This window comes from Myotis brandtii, unplaced genomic scaffold (assembly GCF_000412655.1).
Source record: "Myotis brandtii unplaced genomic scaffold, ASM41265v1 scaffold423, whole genome shotgun sequence".
In the NCBI taxonomy this organism is placed as follows: domain Eukaryota; kingdom Metazoa; phylum Chordata; class Mammalia; order Chiroptera; family Vespertilionidae; genus Myotis; species Myotis brandtii.
This window is the reverse complement of record NW_005366214.1, coordinates 4,256,149-4,277,729: the sequence shown is the minus strand read 5'-3', so window position 1 is coordinate 4,277,729 and position 21,581 is coordinate 4,256,149. Positions and strand designations below refer to the sequence as shown.

The window sequence follows — 21,581 nt, the reverse complement described above, 5'->3', positions numbered from 1 at the left end:
AGCCATACAAAGTAATGAAATTCTAATACATGCTATGACATGGATGAACCTTGAAAATATATATTAAGTGAAATAAGCCAGACACAAATGGTTAAATACTATATGACTCCACTTATATAAGGTACCTGGAATAGGCAAATTGGTAGAGATAGAAAGTAGAATAGGGGTGAACAAGGGGGTGAGGAGGATAGAGGAATAAGGAGTTATTGCTTAATGAGTACAGAGCTTCTATTTGGAATGTTGAAAAGTTCTGGAAATGGATAGTGGTGATAGTTGCACAATATTATGACTGTACTTAATGCCAATGAATTGTATGCTTAAAATGTTCAAAATGGTAGCTTTTACCATATTTTTACCAACATTTTAAAACAAAACAACAACCTTCCAACTGCTCTGTGGAGAATGGATTGAAGGGAGTCGGAGCAAATAACAAGGGCACTCTATGCAGGAGGTGGTACGCAGCTTAGGCCAGAGGTGATGGTAGCTTCAGCAGGTGGTGTGGTGAGGGTGCCCCCCACCCCCCGTACTTTCTGGAAGAGAAGTATGAAGGAGGTGAGGAATTGAGAGTTTTAGAAGGTAAAGTGCTCAGGGTCATTTCAGAGAACTATGAACCATCATGGGCACAGAGGGTAGGGGAAGGATGGGGCTAACATTTCTGCTTGCCAGACATTGTGCTAGTGCTTCAACTCCTGCATTTCCTAAAGGAGATGCGATATCTCTAATCCTCTGCACTGCTCTGTCCAGTACAGTAGCCACTACCCACATGTGACTGCTGACCATTTGAAGGGCTACCAGCCAGAACTGAGATGGACTCTAAGTTTAAAATATATACCAGTTTTTGAAGTCATGGTACAGAAAACAGGACTGTAATTTCCTATATTCTGATTACTTATTGAAATGATAATATTTTGGAAATATTTGATTAACTAAAATGTATTATTAAAATTTATCAAAAGGGTTCTTGGACCAGTTCCTGGCACATAAGAAAATTTTTTATAATATTTACTAATATTGTCTGAAACATTTGATACTATTGACTGTTCTTTCCTTTCTGAAACTCTCCTTTGGCATCCATGATATTGCACTATTTTTATCCTCTTATTTTTCTGATTGCCCTATCTTTGTTTCCTTTTTGTTCCTTGTCTTGCTTCAAAACATGAGAATACCCAAAGATTAAATTTTACTAACATGCCCTTCTTTCTACACCCATCATCAATTACTCTCATTGTTAAGATCTTAGAAATGGGGGGACATATTGGCTGGAAAATATCTCATATTTAATTGCTTTATGCAATGTACATAATTTTAATAATAAATAAAACCAGTATAAACAAGTTTAGGAATAAAATTAACTGACTTTTGATAAGCATACAACATGACTGGATGGAATTAGAAGTACATCTAATTAGAAGTAATTTTAAAAGTACCCTCTTATACTGACTGTCACCATACTGTGGGTTATAGAGAGAATGGAAAATATTGGTTAATGCTGTGAATTGGTTAAGTGGAAATTGATTAAGTGGCAAGCAATTGGAGCACATTTGTTATATTGAAATGTAATCATTTCTATGAATTTCTCCAAAAGTCCTTGAGGATAGGGGCTGTTTATAGATTCTTAGTTGAAGTCTGAGGAATAAAAGATGGATAGTTGGGCAGATGGATGAATGGCAATCACACCTGTTTCTGTGCCTTCATGTTTTCTTCCTCTTAAAAATACTTTCCTCTATAAAGTTTCTGATTATTGGAATTATGTCTAATCTTAACCACTTCAATTAAAAAGGGATATCTTATTTGATGCATCTAGTGATGCCTTGTATTTTTTAAAAATATATTTTATTGATTTTTTACAGAGAGGAGGGGAGAGGGATAGAGAGTTAGAAACATCGATGAGAGAGAAACATCAATCAACTGCCTCCTGCACGCCCTCCACTGGGGATGTGCCTGCAACCAAGGTACATGCCCCCAACCGGAATCGAACCCGGGACCGCTGAGTCCACAGGCCAACGCTCTATTCACTGAGCCAAACCGGTCAGGGCCCTTGTATTTTTTATTATTGGGTATAGTTTCCAGCCCCTCTCTTATTTGACGGCCAAGACCATGCTATAGCCTCACAATGCCATACAAATAGCTTGCATCTAATAAATATTTAGTGATGTTCCCTAGAAATCTAAGAAGGTTGTACTTACTGGAATGTGGAAATTGTGGTCATATGAGGCACATTTCAGCATTTATTTTATAAAACTTCTTTGGACAACAGATTTCAATACAAAAAAAAGATATAGGCAATTCAGCTTTTATAAAAAAGATATATTTCTAGATAATTTGGCTACTAACATTAAACTAATAATAATTTCAAAACTGTGATAGTGACATGGAGAAGTAGAACTGAGTTTAGATCATGGCTTTGCCAACTTCTACTTCTGTCTTTGGATAGATTATACAATTTCTCTTAGCTCTAGTTTTTTTGACTGCTAAAACTAGAGATTGATTGCTCTTTAGAGTTGCTTTCACAACAAGTAACATAAATATTTCTGATAAAACACTTTGAAGAAAGAAATCAAGTCACAATGCAAACTAAAATTTTCATGCACTAGCACAGTGAGATGTATCTGAAAAACGAGGTAGATTATTAGACTAGATATATTATTAGAAAAAATATACATACATAAGAACCTTCACTAATGTAATATCTCATTCCCATAGGATTTTCTTTTTGGAATATGCACGATTATTAGTGGGGTATCATTGAATATGTGTAAAACTGTAGATCCTACACCACATAAACATAAAATAATAAACCCACTATGTTGAAGTTGACATATTACCAATTTTATAAAAAACTGACTTTGTTTTTCATTACAGCTGCCTCTCAGAAAGGAAGCTGTCACTCTTGCTAACAGCCTAAGCATGTGTGAATGTCCCAGAATTGAATTTCTACAGCAAAAGCACAAGGATGATAAGAAAAACTCCTTTGACCATGAGCTCTTTAGACATGGTAATACAAATATACTCTGTTCCTGAACCTTTAAGTTCTAAGTCTTCAAATTCATTAGTTTCATATCATTTTTGATACTTGGTTTATCAACTCAGGAGATTTTCTGAAACCATTTTATTTAGTATTTATCAGTGTAGTGATACATGAATTTCTGATCTATTACTTTAGTCAGGTTGTCAACAAATATTACTGAGTGATTTTTATGTGTCAACATTAATAGGATGAGACTCATTTGTTACTCATATTTAATCCATGTTATCTAATATAAAGTCTGCTTTTGTTCATTGTGTCCTAAAATAAACTTTAAATATACATATATTCATACATATAAATGTATATATATTATTTACACTTACACATACCCCAAATGGATTGCTTTATAAGTTGCCTTTTTAAAGATAAACTTTTGTTATTTCATTTATTCAATCAACAGAACTTTATTTGCATCTTGAGTAGATATAAATAAAAGTACATGACCCATTTGTAGGACACTTCTAGAAGAGGTTCCCTGGTACCTACAGATTAGGGAAAAAGACCAGCTCATCATGTCCTTTCTTGCCTCGCCCTCTTACACAGTTCATTTTTCATTCCACCAGTATTTACTGAATGCTTACACACAATGAGGCACTTGGTAGGTGATAGGGATAGTCAATGCAAACTAGACAGTCTTGTCTTTTATGGTGCTCACCAGCATTAATTATTATTCAAATTAATGTAGAATTATAATTATCATAAGAGCCACAAAGATGAAGTATTAATGCATAGTATCAATCATAATGAGAATTGATCAGGTCAGGGAGTAAGGGACACCTATTCTTTGGTCTTAACTATCCAACCTACTGAAGATTGAGTAGTCAGAAATTTGGTTAACTTATTTATATGAGTGATATTCTCGGTTCCAGAAAATTAAGCAGATTATTGAACTTAGAAAGAACTATTTATTTGAAAAAAAATAATAAATCTTTTTTCTCATCCTTCTCCATTCCTATCCTAAGGATGGTGTTTTCCATCTTTCTAGCATATGCTTTCCAAAGCAATTAGTTTCTACCGATTAACATTTTATAGCTTACTAGAGGCCTGGTGCACAAAAATTCATGCACTTGGGGGGGTCCCTCAGCCTGGTCTGTGCCCTCTTGCAGTCTGGGTCCCCTCCGGGGATGTCTACCTGCCAGCTTAGGCCCGCTTCCTGGGAGAGCGGGCCTAAGCCACCAGTCGGACATCCTTAGTGCTGCTAAGGAGGCAGGAGAGGCTCCCACCACCACCCCTGTGCTCACAGCCGTCAGGCTTGTGGCTGAGCAGAGCTCCCCCTGGGGGAGCACACTGACCACCAGGCGCAGCTCCTGCATTGAGTGTCTGTCCCCTGGTGGTCAGTGCGCATCATAGTAACCAGTTGTTCTGCCATTAGGCTCAATTTGCATAGTACCCTTTTATTATATAGGATACGTAGTTCTTTAAAAAGTCATCTGAATGTTTTATGCATTATAATTAGAAGTTACTCTATATGATTCAGTGACTCCTGGAAATCCTTAGGATTTAGTGAATCTCAAGGTTCCCTAAAATCTAAAGGGAAAAGAAATGTTCAGCCATCAGTAGGCATTTATTGATTGCCTCCTATGCTCCAAGCCACATGCTAAATACTAATGATGCAGAGATGAATTTTTACAACAGTTAACATTAAGGACAACAGATTTCTTATTTTAAATTACTTAATAAAAATATTGCTAAATTTTTGGGTCCTTTTCTTCCTTTTCTGTAAAGCTTTGCTTGATATAATTATAGGAATCTCCTTTTATAACCATTGCATTTATTCAACAAGTATTTCTTGAGCTACTATTTTAGATCAAGCAATGTGCTATGTGCTATCCAGTGGCAACAAGTTAGACAGGATCTCTGCCTTTACAGAGCATACAGTCAGGTCTGGGGCCAATAAGAAATGTGATATTGGAAAATTACTAAAATGAATTATTAAAAATTATTTGTTTTTTCAACTTAGGCATTCTCCTCATTACAAAGGTTTTCCTTGGCCAGAGTGTTCAGGCTCGTGAACAGGACTCCATCAGTCAGGCCAACTATCCAATGGTTAATTCAGTGTTCGTCCCTCGAAAATGTGCACTAAGTATGTCTACCATAAAGAGAAATGTGCTTTCATCTTTCTGAATACAAAACGTTTGTATTTAATACAGATGCTTACAATTTAACCTCTATTTCAAGTAGTTTGTAAACTTTTTCTACAAAAAAATATGCCTAGCTACTAATGAACTTCCATTTTTCTAACCCCTACTTCAATGTCATTTATGTGTGCAAATATATTATTTGTAACATTTTATATTTTACACACATATAATCTCATATATGTGTATATATATAAATACATGTATGTATATATATAACATGATAAAAGATAAAAACCCTTTTAACAACAAAGGTTTTAGAGAAATACATTTGTCAAAACTATATGAATCACATATTGAATAGAAAAGTGAAAAAGTATGAAAAGGGAACTAATATGAAAAAAGTAAATCCTACTAGTCTATGTTGTGACAGAGTGACTAGTGAGTACTTATAGAATTAACAAACAGTCTAGGTATTGTGGGAAGATATAAGAAAAAAACTCTCCACACACTAAAATAATAGTTGGAACTTGCTGAATTTGTTGTTCATGAATCTATGTAAGAATGAAAAAAGTATATTATGTGTCATGTTGAAGAGTGTTTATTTTGCCTGTTTTTGTTTCTGATTTTACTCTAGATTCTATAGTGGGACAAAGAAACTGTGATTGCAGCTTTCGGCAGTGCAAGTGGTTTGTCTTTGATCATGACCTTGTTTTGCCAGAATACATCGTTGAATTTGAGTTTGTTACAGTGGTATGGATGTATTTTTAATACTAGAGTTTCTTAAATGAGAACATAACATTAATTTGAAGTCTAATAATGTTATGTCCTATACATATGTATATGTATATATACTTAAATTTTAAAAACAAATCACTATGACACCTAAATATTTTAATTATGCAAATATATTACATGAGTAACATATGGCTGGAGTCCCACTGGAAAAGATTCAAACTATATTGAAAAATATGGAATAAACATGAAAATCTTCTTTCATTTCAACCCCACTCTCTTTCAGGAGGCATCCATTATTAACAGCTTTGTAGGTTTGTTTTCAGACTTATTCTATGCATTTACAAATATAACAACACATACCATTTTACATTGTAAAATCAAATTCTAAGTATTGTGTGATGATTTTTGCCTTTAACAATATGTTTTGGACATATTTTCACTTCAGTACATATAGGTCTATACATCAGTCTTTTGGTAGGTGCATACTATTCAGAAATAATCTTATTTATTTGACTACCCTATTGATGAAACATAGGTTTCTTTCAGTATTATTACTATTTAAAACAATATTTCAGTGAACATCATTGTAGACGTTTCTCTGCAGCATAGATTTAAAGAAGAATTTGGATAGTAAAAGGGAATATGCATTTTAAATTTTGATAATTTGAGCATTCTCTTCAAAGATTTTACCATTTTATGAATTTCCAACAGTATTATAGTGTTTGTTTTTTGCATCTTTACCAACACAAAATATTACCAATCTTTTTTTCCTCACTCTGATGGGGGGAAAAAAGAGGATATTTTATTATTTCATATGTTATGGGTTATTTATAATTTTTTGAATCACCTATAATATCCTTTAACCATTTTCTATTGGGCTCTATTGTTTTCATACTGATTGGAAAAATTCTTATATGCATTCTGGATATTAATCCTTTATCATGTCTATATGTTGCAAATATTTTCTGTCACTTGTATTTTTTTATTTGTAGCAAAAGACTTACCTTTCATTTTAATTCGTAATTTACACATTAATTTTTAAGAAGTCAGATATTTCTTTTCCAGTATGGACTCTAAATTTTATGTCTCATTTCAGAAGGCTTATATAAATACTAGAGGCCTGGTGCATGAAATTTATGAATTGGGGGGGGTGTCCCTCAGCCCAACCTGCACCCTCTCCAATCTGGGACCCCTTGGGGGATGTCTGACTGCCAATTTAGGCCCGATCAGACATCCCTCTCACAATTCGGGACTGCTGGCACCCAACTGCTTGCCTGCCTGCCTGCCTGATTGCCCCTAACCACTTCTGCCTGCAAGCCTGATCACCCCCTAACCACTCTCCTGCCATCCCAATCGACGCTTAACTGATCCCCTGCCAGCCCAGTCGCCCCCAACTGCCCTCCCCTGCTGGCCTGGTCGCCCCCAACTACCCTCCCCTGCCGGCCTGGCCACCCCTAACTGCCCTCCCCTGCTGGCTATAATGTGGCTGTGGGCGCCATCATTTTTGAGGGTGGGGCAGTCAATTAGCATATCCCTCCTTATTGGCTGTGGGTGCCACATCTTTGCGATGGTGTGAGGGTCAATTAGCATATTCTCTCTTTATTAGACAGGATTCTTTATTTTCTTCCAAATCTTATATAGATTATTCTAAAACTTTTAGATATTTAGTTCCATCTAGGTATTTTTCTATATTGTGTGAGGGAGGTATGGTGATCAAATAAATTGTCTCTTAAAAATGAATAGCTACTTGACAAACATCATCTTTTTTCCTCTACTTTAAGATACCATCTTTGTTTTTAAAATTATTTTCATATATAAGGGGCCGATTTATAGATCTTTCTATTCTGTTCTATTGATCTTCTTGTCTAATCTTGGACCCCTATTAGATTGTTTTGGTTATTACAACCTGATGATATGTTTTGATAAATGATAGGGCAAATTCCCTTCCCCTGCCCCCAACTCATTGAAAAAAAAATTCTCAGCTAACTCTTGAGCATTTTCTTTACTAAATAAAATTTAGAATCAGCTTGCTAAATTCTATTTAAAATCCTATTAGGATTGCATTGAGATTGTATTGAATTTAAAACTTCATTTAGGGTAAAATGAATACTTTGCAGTATTGGGCCTCTCATCCAGGAACATGATAAGTTATTTCATTTACTCAAGTCCTCTCTGACAGTTTTCTTTATATAGGCCTTAGTTCTTGTTAAGTATAGTTCTTGGCATGTATATTTTATATTGTTATTATGAATGGGATTGTATTAGTCAAGTATGCTTTCAGCAAAAGACACAGAAATCCAGACAAATAGTAAGTAGAAAAAAAACTCAAATTATAAATAGTTGAGAGGTGGGCAGTTCCTGACTATTCAGGGATGTCAGCAAAGACAGTAACTCCATCATTCTTCTGCTTGCCACCTCATGAACTCTTTTGACCTGAAGATTCAGTTTTTTCTTTAGTTTAGGGAAGTTTTCTTGTAATTCCTTGATTATTTCCTCTCTTCTATTTTCTGTCAAGCTCCCTGAAACTAAACATTGGACATTCTAAATTATCCTCCACATCTTGTAAATTTTTTCTTTCATATTTTATATCTTCATTTTTAAAATTTTGTGTTCTGGATGAGTTCCACAATATCAGCTTCCACATTGCTAATTTGATCTGTTGCCATATCCATTTGGTTTGTCAAAGCATTTATTAATTCCACTTATTGTTTTTATTTCAAAGTTTTGTATCCTATTTTTCCTATAGTAGATGCTTTATTCTAATATAGATGCTTTATTCTCCCAGGTTTTTGAAAATTCTCTTATAGACTGTTTTGTTTTTTTCTAGAGTCATTTCTATTTGTTCATGTTGTTCTTGCTTATCAATACATAATTCTTACCATAATTATATAATTATCTGATTACCAATTACCTGGAGCATTCTCCTGCTGTTTTACTTGTCCACTCAGAACACCAAGTTTCTCTGGACCTGCTCTGCAGTGGTTATCTCCTGCATGTGGTTTGACTAGAGGTTACCTTTTTGATCCTATTTCTCTGTCAATTCAGTCCCCTCTGATTTATGTCTCACAATTTCTAGTCTTTCATTGTGCCCTATCCATTGTTATATAAATTTTTGCTAATTTTAAGGAATATTTAGTGGGAGGGGATGAATACATCACTTATTCTTAGCCCACAGTTTTAATCTACTCTCATACATTGCCTAAGGTGATTCTTATCCTCATAGGTATCTATACTAATAAAAGAGTAATATGCTTATTAGACTGGACATCTTCCAGACGACCTTCCGGACAAGCCATGGTGGTGGGGCCGAGGCAGAGGTGGTTAGGGGCGACCATGTGGGCAGGAGAGAGCAGTTAGCAGCATCAGGCCAGCAGGCAGAGGCAGTTAGGGGCGATGAGACAGGTAGGCAGGAAAGCGGTTATGAGCCAGCGGTCCCGAATTGCGAGAGGCATGTTTGACTGCCGGCAATCAGACATCCCCCAAGGGGTCCCAGATTGGAGAGGGTGCAGGCTGGGCTGAGGGACCCCCACCTCCATGCACGAATTTTGTGTACTGGGCCTCTGGTCATTAATAATAAAAGCATAATATGCTAATTAGACTGGACGTCCTTCCAGACGAAGCCGGAGCTGAGAGGGCTGAGGCAAAGGCGGCCGCTGCAGCGGGCAGGGGCCAAGCCCCTTGCACAAATTTCATGCATTGGGCCTCTAGTTACTATATAACTAAAAACCTTTTCTAAATAGCCTATTTCTTTTTCAAAAACGATAAACTCAGCAACCAAATTTTCAATATTTTAAATAAATTTTTAGGTCAAGACTTATTCTTTATTTTCTTCAGTCAACAATGCTATTCTAGAAGAAAGCAAAAAAAGTTCAGAAGGATCAGTATTGTCCCAGGAATTGAAATTTGATGATGAAGTTATAAAAATGGACCCCAGGATCAAGCCAAGACCAAAACTTATTAGCTTGGATGATAAAACAATACTTTCCCTTGCCAAGACTAATGTATACAGTCATATTGTAGTAAGTATTATGATGAATAACATTTTTGGACAAGAACCTTGCATTTGGAATCAGAACCTATCATATGAAATCTAAAGGTATTAAACCACCTATCTGATCATGCCAGGCATCATGTGGTCAAATTCCAAAGTACCCAACCCTTTCCTTCTATGTGGACTACATTTGTGCTGTCTGGTAGTAATGTAATATTAGCTATACATGTAATTTAAAATTTTCTATTCATATTTACAACGTATTTTAAAAATTGGCCGTGGTCAAGTAGGTTACTTGGTTGGAGCGTCGTCCCAATACACCAAAGTTGCGGGTTCAATCCCTAGTCAGGGTACATACAAGAATCAACCAATGAATTCATAAATAAGTGGAACAACAAATTAATGTTTCTCTCTCTCTCTCTCTCTTTCTCTCTCTATATCAATCAATAAATAGATAATAAAATTTAAATGGCAGGATTAATTTTAGTAATATATTTTAGTTAATCTAACATACCCAATATATTATCATTTCAAAATACAATGGATATTAAGATTCATTAATCAAATTATTTCATAATAAGTATTTGAATTCTGGAATATGTTTTACAGCACATTCCAATTCATTTTTTCTTTTTTCTTTTTTTTCTTTATTGATTAAGATATTACATATGTGTCCTTATGCCCCCATTGCCCCCTCATCCCCCCACTCATGCCCTCACCCCTCTGGTGTCTGCAATTCATTGTTTCTGCACTATAATATCAAGATGTCATATTTGAGTAATAATTTTTTTATAATAAAGCTTTAGTAATGCAAGGTATAATATATGAGTGTGTTTTGACTGGATTAAAACTCTATGACATGTATTCCTGTAGACTTAAAGGGATTGAATAAAAAAAAATACAACAGAAGATAGGTCTTTTTGTTATCTGTGATTTGCAAGATAAAAAAAACAGAGAGGAGGAAAAAAACAAACAAAAAAGAGAGGAGGAGAATACAATTTCAGAATGCCTTAGCCTGATATGACCTCAGCCTGGATGCATTAATTTGATCAACATCCATAACATAAGAATGGAGAGGCTTTTTCATCTTAAATTTGTTTATACTGCTTAAAAGCCAGCAAACTTTCTAGAGCTTCTAGTAAGAATACTAGAGGTCACAAGAACGTTTAGAGAGCACATCCTTTGTTTTCCTTCCTCTGTGTCATTACTATAAGTTCAGGTACATACCTCTTATTTTCTTTTCAGTCTTCCCCACTGGATTGAGTTTTATGAAAACATACATAAAAATAAATAAATTATTTAGAAATAAAAACCCCAGATTTGTAACATAATTTTATATTCCTTAATAGCACAATTACATACCAAAAAATTAGGGTTGTCAGTTATAGTCTGTTTTTTGCACTGATTTATTCATCTAGCATTTACTGAGAATGTGCTATGTTTTGGGCAATGAGGTAAGTATTGGGGATTCAGAATGAAGAAATTATTTTTCCTGCATCAAGGACATCATTTTTGTGGAGGAGACAGATATGTAAAAAACATAGGAAGCTTGGAGTTGCTGGGAGAGTTCCACAGAAAGAGGTGAGTTTTGTGCAGATTTTTGACGGTTAAGCGAAATTTAGTTGTTTACATATTCCAGGCAGAGGAAATACTCTACCCATAGGCACATAGTTTTGAAAGAGCATGGTGTCTTCAGGGAACACAGAGAAACTCAGTGTGACTAGAACATAGGATGTGTGATGGTAGAAGGTAGAGGTGTCAGTTGGAATACAGGAAGCAACATGAAACAATAGGTGGAAGAGTAGGAGATTATAGCCATACTAGGGGCCCAGTGCATAAATTCGTGCACCTTGAAAGGAACTGTGGGTGGCGAGGCTGCAGTAGGCACAGGGGAGGGTCTCGGCCCTTCCTCTGTGACCCTGCCTGGCCCCTCCCGCCGCAGCCCCAGTCCCCTGTCTGTCAGCAGCCCCGCTCCCGCTGCTCCCATGCACTGATGGCACTGGCCCTGCTTGCACCCACTGATGGTGCAGAACAATTGGGGCCGGTGCTGTCAGCGAGTGTGAGTGGCGGCTGCTGCCCCAATCGCCCCTCACGAGCAGAAGGAGGTGGAGAAGCCCTCAGGAGTAATCAGGGCCAGTAGTCGCCGCTCACTCCCGCTGATGGCGCTGAGTGATCGGGACTAGCACCGGGCATCGGCAGCAGGTACAAGTGGGGCCAGCGCTGGCAGCAGGTGTGAGTGCCACATGGGAGCGAAGAATTTTCAGTAATCACCAGAGGCTTGCCCCAGTGACAGCGACTGGAGCTCCGCCTTGGTCTGGTTCCCTGTTCACCTGTCCCACTATCCTGTTGCAGCCAACGCCCACCATGTTCCTCACATACTCCCTGGTGGTCAGCGCACATCATAGTGACTATTAGGTTCTGCTGTTCAGTCTATTTGCACATTAGCCTTTTATTATATAGGATTAGAATGGATTTTTAAAGGCAAATTTAAAATTTTAGATTCTTTAAGAAACTGGCTCTCTGTAAAGACTCTAATTTTGGCAGCTTGTGTTTAGATTTCACTGAAGTCAGACTGGTGGTATGGAAATCCAGTAAAAGCTATTGTAGTAATCCAAATGACAGATAATAGTCTGAACTAAGGCACTGATAGTAGTGATAGTATGGAGTGATTGGTTTGAGAAACATTTCTAGAATCAAATGAATGTGGAAAAGAGGGAAAGGGGGTGATCAACAATATCTGTTAGATAGTGAAACTCTTAATCAGGATTGACAACATAAACTATCAAGCAAATATATAGAGAAGTTGATGAATTCAGTTGTGGACATGTTAGGTGTAAGGTATCTGTAGATTTTATCATGGTTGATACCTACATATGACCTGTGGAATAAACTAGTATGCATAAACTGGCCCTTCTTAATTTTAGCTAAGTTTTGACAACTATTTGACATTTACTTGTTTCTCCCTACCAGGAATTTAGTTATGTCCATAGTATATATAATAAGGTATTAGATGGTAGAGGCAAGTGAAGAAGATTGGGAGGTAGAAACCTAATTTTATCATAATACCAATTTATTGTGACTACTGCAGTAAGTTGTATTAATACATTTCTTATGCCACTGTTTATTTTGTAGACTATACATAAACATAATCTTCGCTTGATACCATTCACAATGCTGTAGCTTAAAGACAAAATGATATGTAGATATCAGGGTCTCCCCCAAATATAAAACTATATAATAATAATCATTTTTATATAGCCCAGGAAAATGGACAGGGGAAGTCTGGGCCAAATCCTGACATAGAAATTGTCTTATCCACTCTTCCACCTCCTTCTTTGATGTTCTGTCCTCCTACTTCAGCACCTCATTCAGCCTTTCTTCCTCAGTCTAGTGCCCTCACAGGGTTTCTTGCAGTCAAGGTATATCCTTGCCATCCACTCTCTCTTGTGAGTTACCCAGCTAATATCCAAAATCTTTAGGGCCTATATTGTTCACTGGCCAGCCTAAGCAATATATCTGTCCTAATAAATATCTCAACAATATCTATATATAGATAGCCTAAGTGACTGGCCAACCAGCCAACTGGCCAACCGTATGGTAGCTATGATGTGCACTGACCACCAGGGAACAGACGCTCAACACAGGAGCTGCTGAGCTGTGGTGACTTGGCAGCTGGGGTTCTTGGGTAATGCACCTGGAACCAGAGAGGAGGGAGTTCGATTCTGGGGTGCATCACCCAAGAACTGCCCTCTCAAAATCCAGAACCCCTTGGGAGATGTTGGTGAGCCGGTTTCAGCCCGATCCCCGCAGACCAGGCTGAGGGATCCCATTGGTGCACAAATCCGTGCACTGGGCCTCTAGTATTAAACTATTTTTGTAAAATAATTTCATGCCAATTATAGATAAACTTGGACCAAGTGGAAAGTCAAATTAATCAAGAACCAGATCTAATGATGCTATAATAAACTATACCTTCCAAAAACCATACATTAGATTTTTAAAATATATTTTATTGATTTCAGAGAGGAAGGGAGAGGGAGAGAGAGATAGAAACATCAATAATGCCCTAACCAGTTTGGCTCAGTGGATAGAGCGTCGGCCTGCGGACTGAACATCCCCAGAAGGGGGTGTGCAGGAGGCAGCTGATTGATGTTTCTCTCTCATCGATGTTTCTGACTCTCTATTCCTCTCCCTACCTCTCTGTAAAAAATCAATAAAATATATTTTTTTTTAAAAGAAACATCAATAATGAGAGAGAATCATTGATCGGCTGCCTCCTGCACACCGCACATTGGGGATCAAGCCTGCAACCCAGGCATGTGCCCTGACCAGGAATTGAACCATGACCTCCTGATTCATAGGTCATCACTTAACCACTGAGCCACTGGCTGGGCAGATTTCTTTTTCTTATTGGCTCAATCTTAATGTCATTTAAGTAACTATGGTGTAGAGTATAATCTGTCTTATTTTTAATTTATGTTTTATTTTACTTCAGAATCTGAATCTACATGGAAACAGCTTGAGTAGACTGAGAGATCTCTCCAAGTTAACAGGACTTCGAAAACTTAATATCAGTTTTAACGAATTTACTTGTTTAGATGATGTATACCACTTGGTAAGAACTGTTCTTTCAAAATTATTTAAGTAAAACAGAATTATTAATTTGATGGATAAATTGTGTTTGCGATTATGACCTCATATATACCATATTCAAGATTATACAGCCCAGATCAGGAACAAAACCTATATACTCTGTACTATCTTACTTTCTCTAAAATATAGATTCCATTTGAAAACCAAATATACAACTGTGGTCATATCAGATTTCTAGCTACTTTAAAAAAAATTATTAAAACAATTCCAGATTGTTTTTAAAATACCCTTTGGAAAGTGTTGTTTTCATTTTGTTCTGCTCTTACTACTTCACATCTAATATTGTCAGTTCCTCCCATCTGTTCATTATCCATGTTATTTCTTTTTCTCTCTGCCTTGTCCTTTCTACCTGAATGTCACATGCATGGCTCTTGTTTGACTCATGTTTGTTGTCTCATAGTTCATAGGACAAATATAGTAATGCTCATATACACATTAGTTTGGATCTTGTCTGGCTTTTGCTTTCCTTGTCATATATTATATAGCAAAATTAATTACATATGTGATTTCATAACTCTAATCCATCATTCCAAGTTTCCGTGGGTCCCAGCTCATTACATTCCTTTTCAGAATATCATTCTCAGCTCTTATTCATTCTCTACCTCCTAGCAACCATATCAAAGTCCTTGCGCTGCTGCTTCCACCACTGATGTGGGAGCGGTTACTTTGTTTATTGGCCTTTGGTTTCAGTGTTAATTAAGCTCCCTTCCTTGTTTTTTTATGGTAAGCCAAAGTCCCATTTATTTATTTATTCATTCATTTATAAATTGAATTTATTGAGGTGACATTGGTTCACAAAGCCATATAGTTCTCAAGTGTAGAACTCAACAAAACATCATCTGCATACTGCATCGTGCACCCATTGCCCAAAGCAAAGTCTCTTTCAGTCCCCATTTTCCTCCTTTTGCCCATTTCTGTTTGCTCTGCCCTGGTGATTTCCTGAGACCCCACTCCACCCAATTTACAACCCCACCCAAGCTGTGGGCAGCAGCTTTTGCATATGAATGGCCTGTCCTTTCTCAGGCTAAAAACCTGTCAAACAAGCTGCAGCTCGATCAGGGAGTCCCAAACCTATCAATAAAAGGCCCAAGACCCAGCACCAGCACTATCCTGCCTTGCTTCACAGCTGGGCCTCATCTGGGCACTTTCAAACCCGATACAAAGAGGAAGAATCTACAGATCTCTCTGTAGCTCCTGCTGGGTGGCCCTAGGCAGTGTCTGACTTTGCACCTCCCTGGAGAACCAAGAGCCAGTGTACCCAGTGGTCAGTGTCAGACCATACCAGATTACAACTCTACACATCCATTAGTGACACACTCAAGGGGCAGATTCAGTGAACACCAAAGCCACACTGAAGCAAGTCCTGCTCTATAAGGGTGTCTCCTACACAGCAGCTCCACCACTGTAGTCTCAGCTGGTCCTCATAGCCAATTGGCCTGGAGGTCAATTCCTCCCAGTGACACTAACAGCAATCAAGTCTCAACTACAACAAGACTGTGCTCACAGACCACAAAGGGGTGCACCTAGAATTCCAAGCTCAGGTGACTGGGAAGGCTGAGCCACTGGGCCCTATAGGACAACTACTACACAAGGCCACTCTATCAACTCAGGGAGACATAGCAGCTATACCCAATATATAGAAACAAACACAGGGAAGCAGCCAAAAAGTGGAGACAAAGAAACATATCACAAATGAAAGAAATGGAAGAAAGCAAACTACTGGCTATAGAGTTCAAAACCACAGTTATAAGGTTATTCAAGAATATTCTACAAACCTCAGTGAGACTTTCAAGGATCTTACTGAGAATGCCAAAAAAAAAGAAAAGAAAAAAGAAAAGGAGCAGTCATAATTTAAGCATACAGTGACTGAAATAAAGAATAATATAGAGGGATTCAACAGTAGACTAGAGGATCCCAAGAACCACATCAATGATTTGAAATATGAGGAAGCAGAAAAATACCCAATCAGAAGAGCAAATAGAAAAAAAGAATCCAAAAATATGAGGATAGTGTAAGGAGCCTCTGGGACAACTTCAAGTGTACCAACATCAGAATTTTGGAGGTGCCAGAGGAAGAGAGAGAGCACGATATTGAAAACCTATTTGAAGAAATAATGACAGAAAACTTCTCCTACCTGGTGAAAGAAATAGACTTACAAGTCCAGGAAGCACAGAGAACCCCAAACAAGAGGAACCCAAAGAGAACCACACCAATTAAAATGCCAAGGGCAAAAAACAAAGAGAAAAACTTAAAAGCAGCAGGAGAAAAACAGTTAGTTACCTACAAGGGAGTACCCATAGAACTGTCAGCTGATTTCTCAACAGAAACTATGCAGGCCAGAAGGGAGTGGTAAGAAATATTACACTTACCAGTCCAAGACGCAAAGAGAACCCTAAACAAGAGGAATTCAAAGAGGACCACACCAAGACACAGCATAATTAAAATGCCAAAGGCAAAAGTCAAACAGAGAACTTTAAAAGCAGCAAGAGAAAAATAGTTACCTAGAAGGGAGTGCCTGTCAGCTGACTGTCAGCTGATTTCTCAACAGAAACTATGCAGGCCAGAAGAGAGTGGCAAGAAATATTCAAAGTGATGAACAGCAAAAACCTACAACCAAGATTACTCTACCCAGAAAAGCTATCATTTAGAATTGAAGGTCAGAAAAAGATCTTCACAGACAAGAAAAAGCTAAAAGGGTTCATCACCACCAAACCAGGATTATATGAAATGCTAAAGGGTATTTTTTTAAAAAGAAGAAGGTAAAGATAAAAAATATGAACAAGAAAGTGATAACAAATACATATCTATCAACAATTGAATCTAAAAATCAAATGAATAAAAAATCTGATGAACAGAATAAACTGGTAAATGGAATAGAATCAGGAGCATGAAAATGGAACAGACTGAGGATTCTCATAAGGAAGGGGGTGTGGGGGTGTGTGGGAAGAGATTAGACTAAGATTTTATATGCATGTATGCATTACCTAAGGACACAGACAATGGAGTGGTGAGGGCGTGGGGTGGGGTGGAAACCAGGTGGACGGTAGCTATGGGGGGGGAAAAGAGGAACATCTGTAGTAATCTCAACAATAAAGATTAATAAAAAAACTTAAAAAAATAAAAATAAAACTATCCTAATAATACACATATTAGATATTATGCTCATTAAAAATAATTTTGAAGAACATTTAATGATGTGTGAGCATGTTAAAGGATACAAAATTCTATACAATATAATCTGTTTTATACAAAAATATGTATGTTCATATAATAAAAAATTTTCAATTATTCTTTGTGAGCAATAGAATTATATGTTTTCTATATTTTCTTTGTATCTGTTTATTGTAGTTCCCAAATTTCTAACACAGAATATGTTACTTTAATGATTTTTCAAAATTATTAAAATTCATGCGCTTTTGAATAAGAAAAATCATAAACTAGGTTTGGTTTGTACCTCTGAAGATCAACCTTTTAACCATGTTCAATAGTTTAAAGCAAAAGCCTAAATCTTAAGAAGTGTAATTCCTTGTTTGGGGGGACAAATTATCTTCCCAGTTCCTCTTTGCCTTCTTTTCTCTGAAAGCAAGCAATGCCACTCTATGTTAACAAGGGCAAAGTGTGAATTAAGAGAGAATGACTAAAATAAAATACCTGTAGTTCTATAGTGAATGTATACATTGATACCATGATTGCAGTATAACTAATGGTTAGGTTTCTGTGAGGATTACCAAAAAGCATGTAGAATATTTAGAGGATCGTAGAGAAAGGAACTATGTAAATACAAACCACGATCCCTTCAGCATCGCTTCTATTTGCATCTATTGCAGTACAACCTTGAATATTTGGATGCAAGCCATAACCATGTGATAACCCTTGAGGGATTCAGAGGTCTGATGAAACTGAAGCAGTTAGACTTGAGCTGGAATCAACTGAAAAAATCTGGTGATGAAATAAATATATTATGCAAACACACCACAAGCCTTCTCATTCTTGATATTCGACATAATCCATGGCAAAAGGTATGCAACAGATGTCATAAGAAAGCAATTATTTCAGAGCCATTTTCTCACTACTATTCAATGATAGCCAAAAATAGGCAAATTGTCTTCATTGTATTAGAATTTCTTCTTTAAAAAATATTTTTAATTGATTTCAGAAAGAAAGGGAAAGGAGAGAGAGAGAGAGAGAGAGAGAGAGAGAGAGAGAGAGAGACCAATAATGAGAAAGAATCATTGATTGGCTGCCTCCTGCACGCTCCCCACTGGGGATTGAGCCCGCAACCCAGGAATATGCCCTGACCAGGAATTGAATCGTGACCTCCTAGTTCACAGGTCGATGCTCAACCATTGAGCCATATCAGTTGAGCTAGAATTTCTTTAAGTATTTCATAAGTTAAATTTAGTATAGTTATCAAATGAATCAAATGTTACTATAAGAAGTAACATTATAGCCTATAAAAGGCTATAATTTCATGCCAGACATTTTTGTAATCTAATAGTTTGATAGTATTATGGTTTTAAGAATGTTAGATGTCATTGCCATTTATAAAACTTCAGAGAGTTTATGTAGCTCAGTGTGCTAGAACTTTATTCTAATGAAGCAAAGGAACCAAGAATAATAGAGTATAGTAAAAGAAACATACTACAAAGCGGGGAACAAATTTATCATCTCCCTTACTACTAGCTGACTGCTGATCTAGATTAAAAGGAGGCACGGCCATTGTTCTTTGAACACTTTCACCACTGTCGCTTTTCAACAGCATATGGGATTTACCCCTTCATAAGAATAGAACCATCCACCTCCAAACAGGACAGATTAACTCATAAATATAATTTAATTTCGACTATTATGTAAAGAACTAGAGGCCTGGTGCACAAAATTCATGCATGGGGGGTGGGGGTGGGGGGTCCCTTAGCCCAACCTGCACCCTCTCGCAATTCAGGACTGTTGACTCCTAACTGCTCACCTGCCTGCCTGACCGCCCCTAACCACTCTGCCTGCCTGATCGCCCCTAACCACCTCTGCCTACCTGCCTGATCGCCCCTAACCACTCTGCCTGCCTGCCTGATTGCCCCTAACTGCTCGCCTGCCTGCCTGATTGCTCCTAACCGTTTCTTCCTCGGCCCCTTTATTATTATTATAGATAAGTTAAGCCTTTATTTTTAGATATATAATAAAATAAAAGATGCATAATTTTGAGTTATATGGGAAGGAATGAAGAAGCACCCCCTTCCATGCCATAACAGGTGTAGTATTTTGTAAAAATTAACTTTCTGTTATTTTTCCCCAGCCAGCCACACTAAGGTTGAGTGTTCTTGGCAGACTGAAGACCCTGACTCACTTAGATGGGGTTCTAGTTTCAGAGGCAGAAGCTACAGCAGCTATGAAATTCATCAGTGGCACAAAGATTACTCAGGTTAGATATAACTATTTATACTTATTGTGATATTTTGAATATACAAATAACATTTCCCATTTTCTTATTTTGTTATTAAGATTTTATATTGTCTTAGCATGCTAATAAAAAAGCAATTAATATATAACAATCATATCCCTTGAATTTTTTTCTATTTAAATGTATCCCATTTAACTTTCTATAAAATAAGATAAGCTGAGAGGCCATGAGAAATCATTTAGTGAATTAGCTACATAGTATTGGTATTATATGTTTGTGTTTGAAAAAAACAAACAAAATCTATTAACTTGAAGGAGCGGAGAGGTCTATGATTCCCAGATTAATAATGCTAATATTTTGGACAAAGTCACTTCAACAGTCTAAATATCTCCAGTCTAGTTTTCTATCTATTTACTTTTTGTAAGGCACTTAAATATTAGTTAATTCTGGATCTATCAAAATGAAGGAAAGATACTTTTTTTGTTGATTAAAAATACAATTAACTCCTGAAGAAGAGTTGGGGATTTACCCTACCAGAAATCAAAACTTATTAAAATCCTTTAAGACAGGGGTGGTGAATATCTGGCCTGAGGGCTGTATAAGGCCAGTGAAATCATTGGTCTGGCCCTGCCAACACATTAGGGGTGAGTTAATTAAATGTTTGACCAAATATAGCAGGCTAATTTTTATATGGCCCAAGAATAATGTTATAAATACCCAAATGGCCCTTAGCAGAAAAAAGGTTCCCATCCCTGCTTTAAGACAATGTGGAATTTGTGCAGAGTTAGACAAATAGACCAAAAAGAATTTATATATATAAAAAGCCAGTGTCCATGATGACCAAATGACCAGTCACCATGAGGTGAATTGAGCACCTCTCGGTCCACAAGCAGGGTGGGGCGGGACTAGGGACTGGCGAGCGGGCTGAACGGCTGACCTCTTGGTCCCTGCCCCCTGCCCACAGGCTCCGATGGATCAGCGATGGTGAACAGGGGAATAGGAGTAGGTGGCGAGAGGACCAGGTTAGCTGTCAGGCCGTTGGGATCACCAGCTAAATCCCCAGCTGCTCGGGGGCTCAGGCCTGTGGGAAAGCAGGTGTCCGCGACTTCACCTTCATGCATGTGCACCAGGCCGGCCGCTGATGGAACATGATGCCCGCTTGGGGCTGCTCACGCGGGTGCTGCCCCCACCGCCGCTGCCACTGCTGCTGGGGCTTGAGGTACTGATGGAAGCTGCGGGGCATGCTCATGCCTACCCGCCCCGTCGTGAGCAGCCCCAAGCGGGCAGTGTGTTCCAGCGGCTGGCCTGGCACACGCGCATGAAGTCGCCAGCACCTGCTTTCCTGCAGGCCTGAGCTCCTAAGCAGCCGGGGATGAGCTGGTGATCCCAACAACCTGACAGCCCAGCGTCAGAGGCGGCGTTTGGCCTGGGGACTGGCAAACGGGCAGAACATGGCCCTGATCGCAGGAGGCTAGGCCCTAGGGACCCTACATGCACAATTTTGTGCGCTGGGTCTCTAGTAGAATATAAAGACTCAATATTGACCCACACATGCATGGAAACTTGGCAAATAACAGAGCTGCCTTGCAGATTAGGGAGGCTAGTCAATAAAAGGCACAGAGACAGCCCTAGCCGGTTTGGCTCAGTGGATAGAGCATTGGCCTGCGGACTGAAGGGTCCCAGGTTCGATTCCGGTCA

The 21,581-nt window shown here is 37.9% G+C and overlaps 1 protein-coding gene across 1 annotated transcript in view; it reads left to right on the top strand.

Annotated features, from left to right (window-relative positions):
• LOC102254607 (leucine-rich repeat-containing protein 9) overlaps positions 1-21,581 on the top strand; it is an 89,211-nt gene that overhangs the window by 23,611 nt on the left and 44,019 nt on the right. Inside the window, exons 12-18 of the mRNA XM_014545953.1 lie at positions 2,863-2,995; positions 4,989-5,111; positions 5,744-5,859; positions 9,651-9,863; positions 14,331-14,450; positions 18,316-18,507; positions 19,779-19,904. Of these exons, the coding sequence (XP_014401439.1) occupies positions 2,863-2,995; positions 4,989-5,111; positions 5,744-5,859; positions 9,651-9,863; positions 14,331-14,450; positions 18,316-18,507; positions 19,779-19,904 (1,023 nt within the window). The remainder of the gene's footprint in view (positions 1-2,862; positions 2,996-4,988; positions 5,112-5,743; positions 5,860-9,650; positions 9,864-14,330; positions 14,451-18,315; positions 18,508-19,778; positions 19,905-21,581) is intronic.